Source organism: Seriola aureovittata, chromosome 21 (genome assembly GCF_021018895.1).
Source record: "Seriola aureovittata isolate HTS-2021-v1 ecotype China chromosome 21, ASM2101889v1, whole genome shotgun sequence".
Taxonomy (NCBI): Eukaryota; Metazoa; Chordata; class Actinopteri; order Carangiformes; family Carangidae; genus Seriola; species Seriola aureovittata.
Window position 1 is genome coordinate 2,864,924 of NC_079384.1, and position 19,485 is coordinate 2,884,408.

The 19,485-nt window shown below is 43.6% G+C and overlaps 1 protein-coding gene across 2 annotated transcripts; it reads left to right on the forward strand.

Moving 5' to 3' along the window:
• Positions 1-193: 193 nt before the first annotated feature.
• On the forward strand, positions 194-19,479 carry usp22 (ubiquitin specific peptidase 22). Of its 2 annotated transcripts, none has more exons than XM_056366625.1 (13): positions 194-695; positions 5,429-5,561; positions 8,741-8,854; positions 10,756-10,857; positions 12,167-12,333; positions 12,724-12,871; positions 13,203-13,305; positions 14,791-14,949; positions 15,743-15,869; positions 16,011-16,102; positions 16,410-16,472; positions 17,266-17,438; positions 17,536-19,479. In XM_056366625.1, exons 1-12 carry the CDS (start codon positions 576-578, stop codon positions 17,417-17,419), a joined length of 1,482 nt encoding a protein of 493 aa, XP_056222600.1. In that variant the 5' UTR covers positions 194-575; the 3' UTR covers positions 17,420-17,438; positions 17,536-19,479. The 2 variants fall into 2 exon arrangements, with proteins under 2 accessions (XP_056222600.1, XP_056222599.1); XM_056366624.1 differs by having other exon boundaries at positions 195-695; positions 17,266-17,415.
• Positions 19,480-19,485: the final 6 nt, after the last annotated feature.

Below are 19,485 nucleotides of genomic sequence, written 5' to 3' on the forward strand. Positions count from 1 at the left end.
CATTCTGGATTGATTGACAGCGAGGTTGATGTATGCGTCGACCAATGAACGTCCTTATACAGGCGGATGTGGTTTGCAGGAAAATGTGACCAATCACCGCGCAGCACCGATTTCGAAGAGGCGGGACTTAATCGCTAAAGGAAAGTTGGTAAACGTCAATCACGCGCAGCTCCTTCCGCTCATTGGCCGACCGTTATGAATGAGGTGGGTCTTGATGACACTCACCGTGTAAGCTACTGTTGAAATTCCAGTGCTAACCAACTTTAGCCAGCTTGCTAACATGTAATTCAGCGAATGTGAAGAACTACACACACGGCGCTCCTCCGGATTTAAATGCATAAATAACATTTAATTTCCAATTGAGGAATATTTGGAAATTCGCCTTCATGTTTGCCACTGCGCGCGTCTCCGTTACTGCAACCAGGACATGTCCAGTTAGCCAGAACGCAGCAATCGGTGGATAACGAACCTGGCGAGCTAGCCAGCCAGCCAGCCCGTTTGGACTCGGTCTGCGTTGAGGGATTCGACCAGGTTTCATCGCCCAGAGGACAGTAAAGCCGGATGCTGTGACTACCATGAGTCCTGCAGGCTGCCCCCATGTCAACGGCTTCAAAGTGGACAACTGGAAGCAGAACCTGAGGGTCATTTATCAGTGTTTCGTGTGGAGCGGTTCAGCCGAGACCAGAAAGCGCAAGGTAACAAGTGACAGGCGGAAACGAGTGTTTTGAAGGGACCCAAAAACGTACGACAGACTGTATGTGAGTGTGAGTGAGAGAGAGAGAGATAGCATCGCGTGCGTGGACAGTTCCCCGCCCTTCCAAAACAACCCAAACGTCTGACACACTGATATTCACTCTGAATGTTTGCCCTCCGTCAAATAATCCCCACGCTCAGAAGTGTAGTTTTGCCTTGTTATCGGGCTCGAAACTTGTCTAAATGGCCAGCCCTCGACACCTGACACACTCGGCACACCTGCGGAACAGCCCAAACTGAAGCAAACTACTAGCATGTCACCGAGTTAGCCCCCGCGCGACCGAACGTTAGCCCACTCCAAAGCTAGAGACGGCGTCATAGTTATGAAGCTTGATGTGCATCTGTTTGCATTGGCACTGCGCCTGCAGTGGCTGCGCTTCCCTCCACCAGCAGACCTCCGTCCAGCATTACATGGTGGTATTTCCTCACTGTCACAGGCGTGGGTTTAATAATGGATTTAAAATCAACTAAGCAGCACTCTTTACCTCTTATCCTGCTAAGGCCAATCCACATTGATGATATGTGGATCAAAACAGGTTTAATTTCACGCGGGTACAGCTTGTCTCTTAATAGAGGAAACCACCTTTTTTCATTCTTTCTTCATTCTTTCTTTTTTTCATGTTCATTGTAAAGGTTTATGTAACATGTGGGTGCAGATGTCCACATTATTAGCGTGTTGTATTTGCATCTGCAGTGTGTGCCTACATGCATCCTGCACTCCTATGTGCTCTGGGACAACCCTGTGTCCCCTGTCACGTGCATGGGATCAGAGGGTTTATAGACTGAAATGAATGGTGTAAATATTTGTAGGGTCTCCTCCTGCCGTAATCGCCCGGTTCTCTACCCCTGTGCCTCTGCCCCCACCCTACAGCAGCAGACAAGGCTGGCAGGAGGGCTCACATCCCTGTGGCGCTACATTTTTATCGATCATGGCTCAGTTTTCCATTCAGATACAAGCATGCCTCTCACAGGAAACCCTTACACCAGACAGTTTTTCTTTTTTAATCGCATGTGCCTCCCCTTTTTTTCTCTGGGAGACACACTGTCATTGTTTCAAGAGTTTGTAATTACAGATCCTTCCATTCTGCAGTTTGTCTGAGGCTGTCTCTGGGAGAATTGGCACTGCTATGAGTTTTACCAAATATTCCAGGCTAACTGCTCCCATTATTTATCCGCTTCAGAGGAGACAAATACTGCATCCCTCACAATATGCCAAAAAAAAAAAAAGAAGAAATCATTGTCTGTGTAAAATTATTTCCCTCCATCATTTTTAAGCACCAACATCTTAGTCATGCAGGTGAAAATGCATATGAGACAATTCTTCCATCATTCACTCCTCACTCCATCCTCACTGTTATCTCTAGTGTCAGCCCTCAGATGGTCACTAACAACTCTCAGGGATTTAATTTTAAGCAGCCATTTAACCTGAGAATTCCAGACTCCACCTTTTGTTTGGCTGCGATGTCAATCACAGAAGTGTTGTGTCACATCTGGATTCACAGGTGCAGTGGAAGTTATCAGTCTCATTTCCCCTGTCTTATAACTTTATGTTTTCATATCAGTAGGAGCTGCACATGTGTATATTTGTGCACCACGTAACTGCAAAATAAGACCAAGGACATGCAAAATCAGCGCGTCAGTCCTGTTCAGTCTCACAGCTTTGTAGCAGAATCAGCAGTACTTTTCTTCTATGTCCTGTAAAGGCTGTCTTCTGTCAGCTTGTACTGCTGCTGCTGCTGCCTCCTCCTCCTCCTCCACTCAGTACAACAACACTAAATAGACTCACAGTGAAAGAGCTGGTGGCAAAAAGACACAAGTTTAATTAAATATTTCCTGTGAGCTCAACATCCACCTGACACTGCGAGATGTCGCACTAAATAGAAATAGGACTTAAGTTCCAGCTTTGCAGTTAATCACCTGTATTCAAGTCTTGTGATTTTGCTGTTCACATACAGTATATACATGAGCTTAGGAGGCGGTGATGCAGCTGGCGGTGGCAGTCCTTGTTCCGCTCTGCAGCCTCAGCGAGCTGGGCGTAACAGATCATGTACCAGTTCTCCACCTGATCAATATCAAGCTGTGATTCTGGGCTCTGGGAAATTTTTATAGATGAATCGAGAAAATGATCATCAGATGAATTGAAATTACTTATTACTAGTAATTCTCTACTTATTTTTGTCAGAAATATACAGTATTTGGAAGAATATATTTTTTTCTTTGGAGGGAATAGTCCTTTAATTCACCTGTCTGAGCATGTACTCTGGATGCAAGCCTTTCCCTTCAAAGGATGAGACAGATTGCTGTTGCAGTTGGCTCACACTGTGATAATGTCCTCACTTACACTTCTAACCAGGATCTTTCCAGCCCATTACCCTCTCCTGCTCTTCTCACACAACCTCCTGCCGGCAGATGTCTTGTCACTGACATTGCAGCACTCAGAGAAGAATGACATGGACAGATCTCTGGCTGTTCTCTGCTTCTCAAGGCCAATGTGACCAATGAAAACAGAACTACTGTACGTCTACATATGTGCACTCAGACTCTTGAGACATTTGTGACAGTGAAGAATGTAAAGGTGCTTTGATAGACAAGCAGACACAAATTCCTACATTAATACCCTGTCTTCAGGGACTAGAAAAGATCAACTGTAACTGACAGCTGGAGGAATGAGTGAGGAGAGTTTGTTGCATATTGATGCCTTTTCATAATTCATGTGCTGTATAAGCACTTATGCATGGAGGTGTGTGTGTGTGTGTGTGACTGGAATAAGAATGGGTTTCTTTCTTTTTTTCCTTTTTTTCCAGGCTGGCATGGGAAGCATATTTTAAACAGATGAGCAAAAAAGCTTGTTTGTTTCTCAGTAAACTGAGGAAGAGCCAAGATCAGGGGTTTCCTCCCAAAGGGTTTTTAATTTGGCTTTCAGCCATATCTTTTCTATTTTTTTTGGTCTCCAACATCATTACATGAATCTGGTTGTCATAATACGCATATTCACTTCTTAACCGAGACCAAGATGATAAAACCAGTGTCACTTTCATATCTGTCGGTTGAATATGAAACTACAGCTTGGGGACGATTAGCTTAGCTTAGCTTAAAGACTGGAAGCAGTAGGAAAAAGTTAGCCTGGCGTATAGTTTTTATTCTTTTGTGGACAGATTAAACAAATAAGATATAATGTATGCAGAACCAAGCTAGACTTTTCCCCCTATTTCCAGTCTTTAAGCTAAGCTAACTGGCAGCTGGCGGTAGCTTCATATTTAATAGACATCGGGAGATTGGTATTTCTTATTGAACTCTGGTCAAGAAAACAAATTGACCAACATGCCAGTCTTCCTCCTCGACAGATTTCTTTGTAAAAAAATATTTTAAATTAGAACCAAAATATAATTTTATTGTTATGTCACTTGAAGAATTGATCAGCACTTAGTAAAATACCTCATACATTTTCTAATATTTCATAAAATGCCAAACATTCCCTTCTCAATTGTGACTGTTTGCTGCTTCCCCTATTTTATATTATTATGTATTTTATATTGGCTGTTGGTTGTACATTACAAGCATCGTGAAGATGTCACTACAGGCTACGGGAGATCAGGAAATTGTCATAGGCTTTTGTCATGTTACAGCTCCACTAGAGATTTGTGCTCTTTCCTAATAAGGAGTGAGTACTCTTCAGGTTTTATACGCCTCCATTCATTAATCTGGTGTATCACATCCTGCTGTACAGTACTCGCCACATTCAAACCAGGGTATTAAATGCATATTTTGATGCAACATAAGTTTACAATATACAAAAAAAGTTGGTACTGTCACAATGTCACATGTTGTTTTTTCTTTCCAGTAACTATTCCAGTCTGCATGTTTTTCTTTCTTTTGCCCTCATACCTTCTTTCATCTTCTCTCTGGTCCCTCCTGTCTTGTCTTATTTTCCCTGCTCTCTTCTCCCAGGCGTTGCTTATTTCTTCTCACCTCCCCATATTCATGCTGGCTCATTGGGATGCCAGCTTCTCATCTGCATGCTTTTGAACTGTTGCTATGTACCCTCCATCCACAGTCACACACCCCCCCCCCATCTTTCCCTCAAGACCTTCAAACAGAATGTATAGGAATATATTAATAATTAATAATCATCTGAAATTTAGATTTAGACATTACATATAATATTAGATGTTCACCATGTAAGTCATTATATATACTCATTTACCTAATCCTGAAGCAGGAGGGAATGCTGAAGAATTAGCATTAGCATTATTTGATCATTTGGAGTTGTATTTCTGTTCACCGGATGAATGTAAGTCCAATGACTCTCCCTTTAGCTCTGTTTTGGTCTCCACCAACTACTGAGGGAAATATGTGTCTCTTTAGATGCTAAATGCTTCACTGTGTTCACCAGCTAGTTGTTCATTTTGTCTTGTGGTTGTTATTGATGAAGTAGCATACATTAGGATTATCAGGGCGTTTGAGCTGAAAACAGCTGTTTGCTGTTAAAATATTTGTCAGTGCAGCTTTACAGCCCAGCTGTGTTTTCTGTTTCTTGAATTTGTACTTTTAAGCAGATGTATTTCCCAAAATTAGCCAGAAGCAACCAGAGATACTGATGCTGCATGTGAATATGTCTGCTGGTGCAACAATAATGATAATCATTTCCTCTGTCTCTCTTATTTTTGCCCCCCAGGCCAAGTCATGCATCTGCCACATGTGTGGTGCCCACCTGAACAGACTCCACTCCTGCCTCTACTGCGTCTTCTTCGCCTGCTTTGCCAAAAAACACATCCACGAGCATGCCAAGAGCAAAAGGCATAACCTAGGTACGACACACAAGCACACGTTGACAAACCGTGTCCACACGTGCAATCGGAGCAGGTGTGTTCTGAGGGTTCTGCATCCACACCAGCAGTTAAGCCCCCTTTGCTTAAATGAGTTGGTACTTGCCTCCTAAACAGACACACTGACAGTATATACAGTACATCATGTACGCAAACGCACAACCCCACACACTGCCGTCAGTAATGCCTCTTCTCTCAAAACAAAGGCTGCTAAAAGGGCTAATTATACAGCTGAGTGGCTAATGAAGATGCAGCCTGGTGATTGATGCTGTATATTGGACACATTTGAGGTTTTGTGAGACTTTTGATCAAGCAAAACAATCGAGAGTGAGGGAGAGAGCCGTTACACAACCTAGTGCAAAGTAATTGCAACACAGTCTGAAAGGCTTGGCCTCAAGGAGGATTTGAATGTCACCTGTGTATTTGGCCTCATGTAGCCCATTAGAGGGAATATATGCATTAGTGAACTTACTAATGAATAAGGGATTTTGGTCTTGATAGCTGATTAAAATTAAGCACATTCACGCATGCTAAGAGTCTACTTTATTGGGTACACTTCTCTGGTTTACAATCAGCTTCCTCCAAAATCCTCCAAAACATTCAGTGGTGTTTGTGTGTTTGTGTTTGTGTGTGTGTGAGATTTGTCTCTGCCTTTTCTTTTTTTCTTTTGACTGGATTGCTATTCCAGGTCAGAGAAGGTAATGGAAAACATGGCACAACCGTGATTTCAGTGATAATCTGCATTGGAGTTAAAATGTTCTTCCATAGAAATGACTTCTGTTTTCAGAAATGCAGCAACCACACTGTGTTTCTCACCGCAGCTCACACGGAGGTCGCTTTGTTGGCCAAGGTTGTGGGAAAGTTGTATTTCAATTCTCTGAATTATCAAAGACGAACAATGTGGATGGCTTCAGACTTGAACAAAGATGTGGGTGTTTTGCTGAACACCAAGAACAGTTGGCTTGTTTTCCCCATCCCTGCTACTCCCACAGCGACACACGGCCTGCGATAATCAAAACATGGCTGAGTTATTGCAGAAAGAAATGCTGAATATTACCTGAACTCACTCTGTAAAAAGCATCTGCTGAAAAGTGTACCGTGCTCTGTGTGAAGGATGGGCGATATTGATACGCAGATTATTGACAAATTAAAGGAACAACCAACATGACGTGTTGCTCCGCGACGAGCCTCAAAGACATTTTCTACGGTCTTTGCCGTGTTTAAAATCAGGTCAGAGTTAGCTGTGTATTTGACTTTTTCACAAGCCTGACGGTGACACATTAGAGGTTCTGTGATGCAGTAAATCACATCATCAGACATCATCATGTCAGTCTTAGTTAGCTCAGTATCTTTCTTTTCTATTCTCCCACATACAGTAATAGAATTAGGCCGTGTGAACCGTGAAGTGAAGTACATTACACTGCAGTGTTGGGAGGAGAGCGGCGCTGCAGCAGAGACACTCCGGGGGGATCCATGACAAAGGCTGGGTTTGGCAGATGTAGAGAATCTGCTTTTTTGTTTTTATGAAGCCTCCTTTACTCTGCTCAGGAAGTGTGTGTGTGTGTGTGTGTGTGTGTGTGTGTGTGTGTGTGTGTGTGTGTGTGTGTGTGTGTGTGTGTGTGTGTGTGTGTGTGTGTGTGTGTGTGTGTGTGTGTGTGTGTGAGGACTCGCAACTTCAAAGGGCTGTTTGAGGGTTAAGACTTGGTTTTCAGGTTCATGTTAGTGTTAGGTTGAGGTTAGGGTGAGGCGATGAGTGTTTCCCGTACATTGATTTATTTGTGGCAGCCCGCCATAATGTCAACATTAACCACCACATTTTTTTTTTTACTATTTCAAATCGGTAAAATCTTACGTCAGCGTAGAGCTGCTCTCTCTCCCTCTCTCTCACAAACACATTGACATCCAACACATCCGTCATAGTCGAACTGGCCATCGGGAGCACTTGCTTACAGTACTTGACTCTTAAAATATTTGCAGTGGAGCAGAGTATATACAGTATTACTTAATAATTAATTTAAGAAACCTCACCCACCCCCCTTGAGCTCTTTCTGTTGGAAACACTGCAGCTGTGATGGGCTAGGGAACGCATTATGCCAATGATAGGTCCCCACGAATGTAAAACAAGGTTTGTGTGTGTGTGTGTGTGTGTGTGTGTGTGTGTTTAATTAGGTTACTTCTGAATTAAATGTTGTAAAAACACAGTGAGAAATGGTCTAATACAGAGGGAGAGAAAAGATCAAATGAAAAAGGGACAGATCTCTGCAGACTGGTGAGAAGGTAATTAAGTTGTCTTTAACAAACCCTGTGGAATTAGCCTCCATTAAACTCAGGCCCATCCTCCTCTTCCTCCTCCTCCACCCTCCTGCTTCTCCTCAGTTTATTTCCTTGCCGTTCCGTCCTCTAACCACTTTATGCAGCCTCACTTCCCGTTTGCAGCCTTATCTCTCTGTCCATTTTCTCGTCTCTTTTACCGTCCTCTTGTTCCCATGGTTACAATTCGATACTCAGAATTGCACCAAGATTTCATCTAATTGCACTTGTACCATCAGCTTTGTCTTTTTATGTTAATCTCCAGTCAATCCAGTGAAATTCACTACTTTGGTTTACTTCTTTACCTCCTTGCCTTCCTCCATCCTCTCATCCCTCTGCTCCATACCTGCAAAGGATGACAGCCGGAAGAAGCCGACAAGCAGGTTGTCATGGTAACAGCAAACAGGTAGCTGCAGGACAGAGAGCAGGTGAAGAGAGAGAGAGGGAGTGGAGGGACAGTTTTGGTCTGTGTGTGTGAACATTTAAGTGAGCGTGTGACAGTGAGAGATTGCACAGTTAAATATGTGGCTCCCTCCATCCTCTCCTCCTACTCCGTCCCTCCTCCTCCTCACCTTCTCTCAATGCTCTCTCCCTCTCTCAGGGTGTCTCTCCGTCGTTCCTGGATGGTGTTAACAGATAACTGATGTGTCAGCAGATAAGCCCCTGCTACCTTGCAGCGCCATGGCAACGTGGCCTGAATAGACGTAGACTGACAGAGGAAGCAGTTAGCGGTTCACACGACTTGTAGCAACACACAGCCTTCGAATGCCGTGACAGTCGGATAAACTGAGTTGAATAAAACGGCTCATTATGTTTTGCTTCCTTCCCCGTTCTGTCTCTGTCCTTTCCAGCTATTGACCTGCTGTACGGGGGAATTTACTGCTTTATGTGCCAAGACTACATTTATGACAAAGACATGGAACAGATTGCCAAAGAGGAACAAAGGAAAGCCTGGAAAATGCAAGGTATGTCAGCAGTGAACACGTGCTCACAAGTCACTTTTCTCTGCAAGTCCAAGTCAAGTCTCAAGTCTCTAATGTTTGTAATGAGCTTTGAACACTGCACTGCCATATCTAAGGGATTCAAGGCATGTACTTCATTATCATCACTCCTTTATCTGTAAAGTTACATAATAAGGGAGGGGATGACATTCAGCTCATCAGACATTTCCTTCATGCTGATGTGCCAAAAACATTTCAAAAAGAAAATAGAAAATGTTCTCAGTAGAGCGCAGAGCTCCGCCAAGGCCGATGTCAACCGACTTACACTAGAGGAGTGGGAATAAAAATTGGCCCTGGACTTTTGACTTGGACTGGCCCAACAAACCCATCTGGAGCCACCTTCACATGGGCTGCAGCCTGTGTCACACTTTCCAAGAATCATGTAGTAAACGGAGGATAAATTCATACAATGATTTATAGAACAATACGTGCACATTAAACTGTATTTCATTATTTCACTTTCCCCTGTAAAAGTGAGCAGCTATAGAGACTCGGACTGGACGGTGCAGCAGTAAAGTATTTCTTCCTTCATTGCATCTTTCTACAGTTAAATTCTGTATGTTGTGTGTTATCCTGCTAAATAGGATATAAATAATATAATCTAAATCACAATATCCAAATCGCAGGAGCGGCATTTTATTATTTTTGTTAGTGGTAAAATGTGTCAAGACGCCCCCGGCTTACAAATCATATTCTCCAGATGTGAAGGAACCGATCATCTACGAGTGAGATCGGCCGATCCAGATCCAAAACATCTGGAATGAAGCACAGACAAGCCAGGAGACGGAGTGAGGTTTAATAGATTTAATAGATTTAATATATTAAAATATGATAGATGGATTCAGTCAGACTGAGACGCAGGTACCAGGCCTGAAGAAACCACGAGCTGAAAGTTCAGGCATAAAGATCGATTTGAAGTTTGAATTTAAACGTTTCAACAGAGTCAGACAGAGTCTCATGTCAGCAGGGAGGTTGCTTCAGAGGAAGAGAGGATGATGGGAGAAGGCCCTGCAGCCTGCTGCCTTCTTATTAACTCTGAGAACAGACGGGAACCCGGTATCCTGAGAGCGAAGAGCATGGGGTGAAATATAAGGTTTAAGGAGATCAGACGGGGTTTGAAGGGGAAGCAAAATCTGATCTGACACGGATACGGAGTTAATGAATGTAAAGCTAAAACTGGTGCAATGTGGTCACTTTTCTGGGATTTAGTTCAGCCTTCTGAGCCATCTGCATATCCTCAGTACTAACACGAGGCAGGCCTGAAAAACAAAATGTTACGAGACCCCAGTCTGCATGAGACACAGAGGCATGAATTAGGGCTCTCAGCATCTGCCACAGACAGAAACGGCTGAATTTTAGCTTTTTGTTGAGTCGGTGGAAGAAAGGTCTTGGTGATGTCTTTAACAGACTGATCATAAAGAGACGGGAGGATCAAACTTAAGATCAAGGTTCTTTGCCTGGATGGACATATCAACATATTAACTAATGAGTGGACTCCAAAACCGCACTACCCACAAATCTGTCAGGCTCTCTAATCACCTGCCACCTGTCAGTGACAAAGTGGGGACCACTCGCTTATAACTTGTAATGTGCTGTTTTTATCCAATTTTAGGGTCTTTTTTACTTTTTATTTTCTATTTTATTTTACTTTCTATATCTCCACATCCTGCTTGTCTTTCTGTATCACTTTGTGTCGATACAACGCTTTCAGTAGCTTTGCTGTTGAAAGGTCGTAAACAAATACACTTGCTTTTGCCTTCCCAAGAGAAAAGTGCACGATGCAAACCTGTGTGTGTATGTGTGTGTGCGTTCATGCATGTGTGTGTGTGTGTGTGTGTGTGTGTGTGTGTGTGTGTGTGTTCCAGGCATAGGGGAGAAGTACTCAACATGGGAGCCCACCAAGAGGGAGCTGGAGCTTCTCCGCCACAACCCTAAAAGGAGGAGAATCACCTCCAACTGCACTATTGGTTAGTGTCTCTCTTTCTCTCTCGCTTTCTGCATCTCCCATACACACACACACACACACACACACACACACACACACACACACACACACACACACAAAGCTAACTGCAATCTAGTTTCAAATTGCTGGTTGTCAATCCGGGAAGGTCGCTGAGTTTCAGAGAGAATGAAGGAGGGAGGAAACGGCTTTAATGCAGAATGATGAAGCAACAAGCAGCAAATATGAATTAAAAAAAAATGTGTAATATCCTTTTGGTTCTTAAGAGATGTTTATAGAGATGTTTTCCAAAGGTGACAAGTGTGAATAATTTTTATTTTTCTATCGGTGGCTAGCTTCATTAATAAGAATGTAGGAAAGAATGTATAGAAGCATTTTTGCTTCGGCCTTAGCTGCATTAGCTACAGAGCTAATATACACTAATACATATAAACATGTACACCGGTGTTGTACTGGACTGCATTATATTGAAAGGTGTTTTTAATATTTTGTCTGATTCATTTACATGCATGAGGGAGGAAAGAATTAGAAACATCTTCCAAATGAGCTTGTTACAGTCCTAGGTGACAGGCGGATGCTACATGGATAGATTCTGTATAGGAGGTGTTATTTATAGTCCTCAGAGACAGACAACAGGATGTATTAGTGTCAGCAGGGAATATTAGTGTGTGGGAGAGAGGAAAGTTGACATACGTTTAACACCCTGCAGCCGCCTGCAGCGATCTGCTCTAGCACCATTAACATCCGCAGCACTGTCTTAGGTGAGGGAAAGTACAGGCCTGGCTGGCCATGTGTGGGAAACACTAACCTCCATCCTTCCCTCCTTCCTTCCTTCCTTCCTTCCTTCCTTCCTTCCTTCCTCTCTCTCTCCCTGCTCTTCTGTTCTTCTATTTTTTCCACCTTCTCTCCTGCTTTCTCCTCCCTCTCTCCCTTCCTCAGTGTCTGTGTGTGGTTTGGTCTGCCGTAATCTGACAAGGGTTTCCCTGCGTGAAGCCCGACATCGCCTCAGGGACATCGTGGTATTACAGTGTGTGTGTGTGTGTGTGTGTGTGTGTGTGTGTGTGTGTGTGTGTGTGTGTCGTTAACAGCATTGCAGCTAAGTTGGCCCACTGCAGCAGCCAAGAAAAACGATCTGGCTCTCTTCGACTCTTTCTCTCTGTCCTCCCTTTTTCTTTATTCCTCCTCTCTCTCCTCCGCCCATTCTTTCTCTTTGTCTGCTCTTTGTTTCCTGCATATTAATTCTTTTTTCTCTCTCTCTCTCTCTCTCTCTCTCTCTCTCTCTCTCTCTCTCTCTCTCTCTGCTCCACTCTCAGGCCTGCGTGGTCTGATAAACCTGGGCAACACGTGCTTCATGAACTGCATCGTCCAGGCACTGACGCACACTCCACTGTTGCGTGACTTCTTCCTGTCCGACCGACACAAATGCGAGATGCAGAGTAACTCCTGCTTGGTGTGCGAGATGTCGCAGCTCTTCCAGGAGGTACCTACGCATTCTTTAAGTTTTATTTTTTTATTGTTTTTAGTGGCCGGAGGCGTTATGTGTGTGGGTTGTCTGTCCATATGTCCGTATATCTGTCTGTCCCATTCTTGTGAATGTGATATCTCAGTAACGCTTTGAGGGAATTTCTTCACTTGGACTCGAGGGTGAACCAAGTAGAATTTGTTGGTTGGAGGTCAAGGTCACTGTGACCTCACAAAACATGTCTTTGGCCATAATTCAAGAATTCACACGCTAAATAACAACTGAGCTGGATGGCGGAAGCGTACGACCTCGAGTCTATAATTCCAGTTTGTTTGATGAAGATAAATAAAAGACATTAGAGACACGGAAGGGAAAGTTTTCTCCCACAAACGCACGTTTCCTCTTTAGTTCTACTCAGGTCATCGCTCGCCTCACATCCCGTTCCGCCTCCTGCACCTGGTGTGGACTCACGCCCGTCACCTGGCCGGTTACGAGCAGCAAGATGCCCACGAGTTCCTCATCGCGGCGCTGGATGTTCTACACAGGCACTGCAAAGGTCAAACGCACATTTACACAGAGACACACACACACACAGTTATGATATTCATGGTATAAAGACAGAGAGGATGGTTTTACCTCAGAGGAGAGGTAGTTGGAGTGAGGGATGAAGGGATGAAGGGATGAAGAGAGAGATGCGCTGACTGGCAGAGAGATGGAGAGGAACAGCCTGACTCTCAGATCAGCCTCAGTCTGCAGGTTATAAGCAGAGAGGGTGGCAGTGATGTGACACAGCATTGCTTTTAGTGACTGTTTGTGTGTGTGTGTGTGTGTGTGTGATTGTGTGGTTGTGTGGTTGTGTGTGTGTGTGTGTATTTATGTCTACACAGATGACAATGGGAAGAAAGCCAACAACCCAAACCACTGTAACTGCATCATCGACCAAATCTTCACAGGGGGCCTGCAGTCTGACGTCACCTGTCAAGTCTGCCAGTAAGTGTGTGTGTGTATTTGTGTGTGTGTGTGTGTTCTGTCCTATCCAAGGGAAAAAAACAACACAAAGAATAATTTAATCCTCACTAGTGACTGTATGAAGAATTTAAAGTCTTTAAAGCAGAACCACGCCTCGTAGACTGTGACACACTTCACTCTCTAACTCTCTCATCCACTGGTCTGAGGTGACCGTCCTGCCTCTCCTCCCTCCTCCATCATTCACACATCGCACCATCAATCACACACACACACACACACACACACACACACACACACACACACACACACACACACACTCACACACATTGAACTGCTTCACTGCTTCACTGCAGCAACAGGAAAACCCTTTCATGGCACACAGGCTTTAAAGTTAATCTCTAGTTCCACCTGGTGGCCAGAGAGGCTGTTGGAGTTTCATGCCTTGAGAAACATATTTCATGTGAGACTTTGGTGCCAGATTTACTAAGAAAATACAGCATTTATCTGCTGATTTAACAGAATCATGACACAAATAACCAGAAGACAAAACGATCAACACAGATCAAACTTAACAAACTGAACAAACCAAATAATGAACACAAACACGATCAATCAGGCTTGACGAACTAAATAAGATATTAAAGAACAACTAAATAAGAAAACAAAACAAAGGCAAAATAAATCAGATTCTGCATTACATAATATATTTTCAAAAATTATTTAATTTAAAAAAAATCTAAAATAAATTTTCTCGGCACAATCACAACCAGCCTTCTACTTAAATGCTTTTTAACACCATTATTTGTTTGTGCAGTATATCCTTCCAAAATAAAGCAACATTTAATAAACATTCTAAATCAATTGATAACCTATCAAAAACATATTGATTAATATCCTCTGTAAGGACCAACAGGTGTTTGTTTTTATGGAGCTTCAATAAAATGTCTTTGAGATTAAATCTATCTTTCAGTTGAGAGTTTTACAGGTTTGCAAGAATGACCATTCCCACTGAAATTGTGACTCATATCACAATTGCAATAACTCAAAATAAATCAGTTTGATTTATTAATTTTTTTATTATGCATATTGTTCTGCCCGGCTTCTCGCTCTGTGAGCTGGGACAGGCTCCGCCCCCCTGCAGCCCTGCATGAGATAAGCAGTTTGAAGAGCTGATGGTTTAGAGGCGAGCTCTGTGGAAAAGATGATCTCCACCCAAATTTTCTCGAGTCACGAATGCTATCAGCTGAGAAAATTAGTTTTATATTGGTAACTGACAGCGCCAACCTGCAGTGAGCACCACTGAATGGTGTGCAACAGCAGAATAATCTGCACAGCCCAGATGAACAAGCTTAGCTGCCAACATTCGCAGCACAGTCACAAAAAATTAGATTTACAAAGTGCAGTGTCTGTGTCTGTCCTGTGAAGTGAGCAACAGACTGGAAGATGTACAAATCAACACAAAGAAAAAGCTTCTGCTCATCATGTGTCTCTCTGTCTCGCTCCTAGTGGCGTTTCCACAACCATAGACCCGTTCTGGGACATCAGCCTGGACCTGCCGGGGTCCTCCACACCGTTCTGGCCCCTCAGCCCCGGAGGAGACGGATCAGCACTTAACGGAGAGAGTCACACCACTGGAGCCACGACACTCACAGACTGTCTGCGCAGGTAACTGACGCAGCAAACAAATGTTGTCAGGAATATTGGCACCTGTAGTCATATACAAGGGGGGGGGGTGAGTTTCACTTTCAGCCTGGGAGGTAAACAACACAGAGGAACGGTCGTATCAGCTGGGAGAAGGTTGCCGGGGTGGAAGTAGACTCACCTGAAAAATCAACTAAAACCTTCCTGCTGTCTGTCTGCAGTCAGCTGCTCTGTGGCTGCAGAGAAGAAAGTTAAAAGTACAAACAGAAATGAAATGAGAGTTCGCAAACGTGACAGTAGATTCAGTGTTTTTCCTTCCTCTTTTTTTTTTAAATATTACACTATATTATACTGCTCACTCTGATGTTCTATTATTTCCCTCTTGTGTGTATCAAATCTACTTTTCCCTTCCATGCAGCCCCAAAATGGAAGTAACCATGACAACATTTTTTATTTTTATTTTTCAAAACCGACATAAACGCACAAAGCGACAAGCTGAGAGACAAAACCAATCTAAACCCTCCTCCCAGAATCATCACACTGAACCCCTCAGAGAGCAGCGAGTAACACACACACACACACACACACACACACACACACACACACACACACACACACACACACACACACACACACACACACACGGTTCCCTGAAACTAATTCCAGTTCTCCCCAAGTTCACTGGAGCAGAGACCTCAGGTGGCAGCAGCGTCAAACACACACACACACACACACACACACACACACACACACACACACACACACACACACACATAGACACAAACATGTGCAGTAAATTTCATCCTCTCCTGTCTAGGTTCACCAGACCTGAGCACCTCGGCAGCAGCGCTAAGATCAAGTGCAGTGGTTGCCATAGCTACCAGGAGTCCACCAAGCAGCTGACCATGAAGAAGCTGCCCATTGTGGCCTGCTTTCACCTCAAAGTAAGAGTGTGTGTGTGTGTGTGTGTGTGTGTGTGTGTGTGTGTGTGTGTGTGTGTGTGTGTGATGGTTTGACTGCTAATTTAGTGGGTGTTAGTTATGAGAGTAGCGCTCTGACACTCGTGTGTGTGTGTGTGTTTTCAGAGGTTTGAGCATTCAGCCAAACTACGACGGAAGATCACAACTTATGTCTCCTTCCCGCTGGAGCTGGACATGACGCCCTTCATGGCCTCCAGGTGAGCACATTCCACATGAAGATCGGAAGCACTCAACTAAAAACAGGAACAGAACAAGAAAATAAGAAGTAAGTTGCATAAAAACTAAAAAAAACTTGGATGAATGGAAGAGCGGCCTCTGTCCTGGCCAATCCGTAGCCTCAGTGTTCAGACATACACTCTGACACACCACTGACAACAAAGGAAGGGATTTATGAGGATTCCAGGTAGTAAAAAACTATTTGCAACAGGCTTCTTCTTTTTTTAAAACTCCACACCCTGTGACTCTCTTGTGTCGTGTCTGCGTTTGTTCTGTTGTGTGATGCAGTAAAGAGAGCAGGATGAACGGGCAGTACCAGCAGACAGTGGACCCCTTCAACAATGACAACAAGTAAGGCAAACATCTCAGGCTACGTCCACGCTGATACGTCTTCATTTTAAAACGAAAAACGATCTCCGTCCAGACGACCGTTTTAGCACCGTCCATGCTACCTGAGCAGTCACGTACACTGGGCATGTGCGAGCCGGCGTAAACAGGAAGCAGGTTGTCTACTCAGCAGTTGGTTAGTTGCACAAAATACTACGAACGAGGAACGGCAGAGACAGCCGCAGCGTAAAGATGCAGAATTTAACTGAACAACAGCTGCTAGCAAAGACAACAAGGTCAGTGACGCTTGTGTTTCGTTATCCGTGTTGTATTCAACCGCTGGCAGTCGAATCTGATGAGCGCGGGTGCGACTACAGGTGTCTACATCATTGCTTCCAAAGGTATCTGATTTTCACCCGACCAGACGACAACGCAACCCTGGAGTTTTCAAACTAAAACGAGGGCAGCGGCGTTTTTCCGGTGCTCGAAGACTCCGTAGTGGACGGGAGGTGAAAACGTAGCGAAAGAGATGTTGGAGTTTTAAAACTAAAACGTAGCAGTGCTGACGTAGCCTCTCCTTTCATTTCCCCTTCTGCTTCCTTCTCCCATTGATCCCACTAATGCGTTCAGTGCACTGCTCTTTCACCAAACTTCTCTTCCATCGAATTTATTCTAATGAAATGTGGTTCATGACTTTGTAAACTAACATCTAACCTGTTTTTCCAGGTGTGTCAGATGTTTGTAGTTGCAGTATAATTTCCGTATGGATGGAGCCTTGCAGAAGCAGTAAGTGTCTTCTTCTCCCCGTCTGTTCCAGGTACAGTCTGTTTGCTGTGGTGAACCACCAGGGGACACTAGAGAGCGGCCACTACACCACCTTCATCCGGCAGCACAAGGACCAGTGGTTCAAATGTGACGACGCCATCATCACCAAGGCCAGCATCAAGGATGTTCTGGATAGTGAAGGGTGAGCAGGTCGCAGCGTTGAAGGTGTCACCTCATTGCTCTGAAATAAGAAAATAAAAAAGTCGCCGCTCCTTTATTAGTGGCGCTGTGATCTGACCCTGCGGTGCTTTTATCTCCTCAGGTACCTTTTGTTTTACCACAAACAGTTTCTGGAGTACGAATAGTCTCCTCCGTCAGCACAGCCTGCAGGAGGAGACGACGGAGTGGTTGCATGGGAACAGGTAACGGGAGTGATGATCAGAGGGACGAGGAAACAGAGACACAAACCTACCTGAGTCGCTCTGAGAGTTGCAGCTCTCACTCTAACATGGAACCACCCTTACTACATACTAACCTAGTTCCTCTTGTAACGAACTGTCTGCTGTGCAGGATAGACACAAGAATGCAAGAACCAAACAAAATGCAAGGAATCTGGAAGGGAGATTTGTTTGGGGCGCTGAAGGAATATTGCATACTTGCAAAAGTTTTTCACTGGAATTCAGGGGTTAAAGAAGAAAAGAGCTGTGATAACCTGCTATAAGATCAGTCAGTGCTCGCTTTCACATAATACAGGAATAGACAGAAGGGCAGAAGGGGTTTTTATTTAAAACCTTGGTTTATCTCGGGAAGGTTTACATGATCACAAATGCTGTTCTCCACCAACGTCCTGCTTCATGCTCGCACAGCTGCAATATGTTAGCACCCAAAGGTGCAAAGAAACAGAGCAGCAACCTCCCACAGGGGTTCAGGGCTCTGCTTCAGCAAAGGAATTTTATTGTTTTGTTTTTGGTTTTTGTTTATTTTTTGTTTGTTTATTTTTTGAATTTCACTTTCACCCAAAAGGATTGAAACAGGCAACTTCCTGGACACAAGCACACTCGTCTCTCTTCCAAGCGACCAAATACTTCAAGGGTGGAGGTTGTTTTATTATGCATTTTTGTTCCAAATGCAAAGAGAAAAAGAAAACCACCAGTTCAATGATATTAATAATATTGTATAGAGAGACAGTTTATTCAGTTCATTACTCGTCAGTTTGTCGCCGTCTGTTGTCAGATGCTTCTAGGAAACATTTTCTTCAACAAGGACGAGTACGAGGAGGATCTGTTATTTTCGGCCTTGCTGCCTCCAACAGTCACGCGGGGGGGAAATAGATTACACAGTGAATATTATATTTTTATACATAACTTTTGTTTACGGTTTCACATTCTCCCTAAACTCTCACATTGTTTGTCTGTGTTATATTACGCCATCAATCATGTTTTTGTACACAAAAGCGAAGTAGTGCTGAGAATTTTCATGAAACTGCTGCTAAGGCGATTTTTTTGTTTGTTTGTTTGTTTAATTTGGCTTTTTTGTTTGTTTGGTTTTTTTTTTTACGTTACTGAGACGAATTCTCCATTTTCAGGACACGTTGTCGTGATGCTGTTTCAGGTAAATGGCAAAAGAGAAACGAAACAAAAGAGGAGGGTGTTATTCCCAGTACTGAGTCTGTATAAAGAGTCAGAAGCTCAATCCTGCAGTGTTAACCGTCGGCCGCATGTTGCTCTAATTTGGTGTGTTTGTGTGTATACGTGTGTGTGTGTGTGTGTGTGTGTGTGTGTGTGTGTGTGTATGTGCCCGAGAAAGGGGAGGGGGAAAAAAAGCTCAGTGTATGTGTGTTTGTTTTTAAAATGTGTTATTGCGTGTAAAGAGAGGAGGAAAAAAAAAAAAGCGTGTATGTGTTCCTGTTTGTATGCACGTGTGTCGTGCGCGTGCGTATGTACCGTATGTTCGTGTACTGAATCAGTACTTGCATTCAGCATGCCGTCTGAGCTGGGTATCACAGTTTGATAGGATTTTTTTTTTTTTTTTTCCACATGTGGATGATGTATGTAAAAGTATATATGTACAGTTTGTATGTAAGAGACAAATGGTGAAACCTCAAAGTTGATTTGTTCTTCGATATTGCTGGATCCAGCCACGGGGTCGCAATCATAAGAAACGTGTCTTGACCCCATCAGTCATTCCTCGCACACACATGTAACTGCTGCAAGAACTGGACACAGTGAAGGAAAGACACAAATAAAGAAAAATCTATATCTGTAAACTCCTT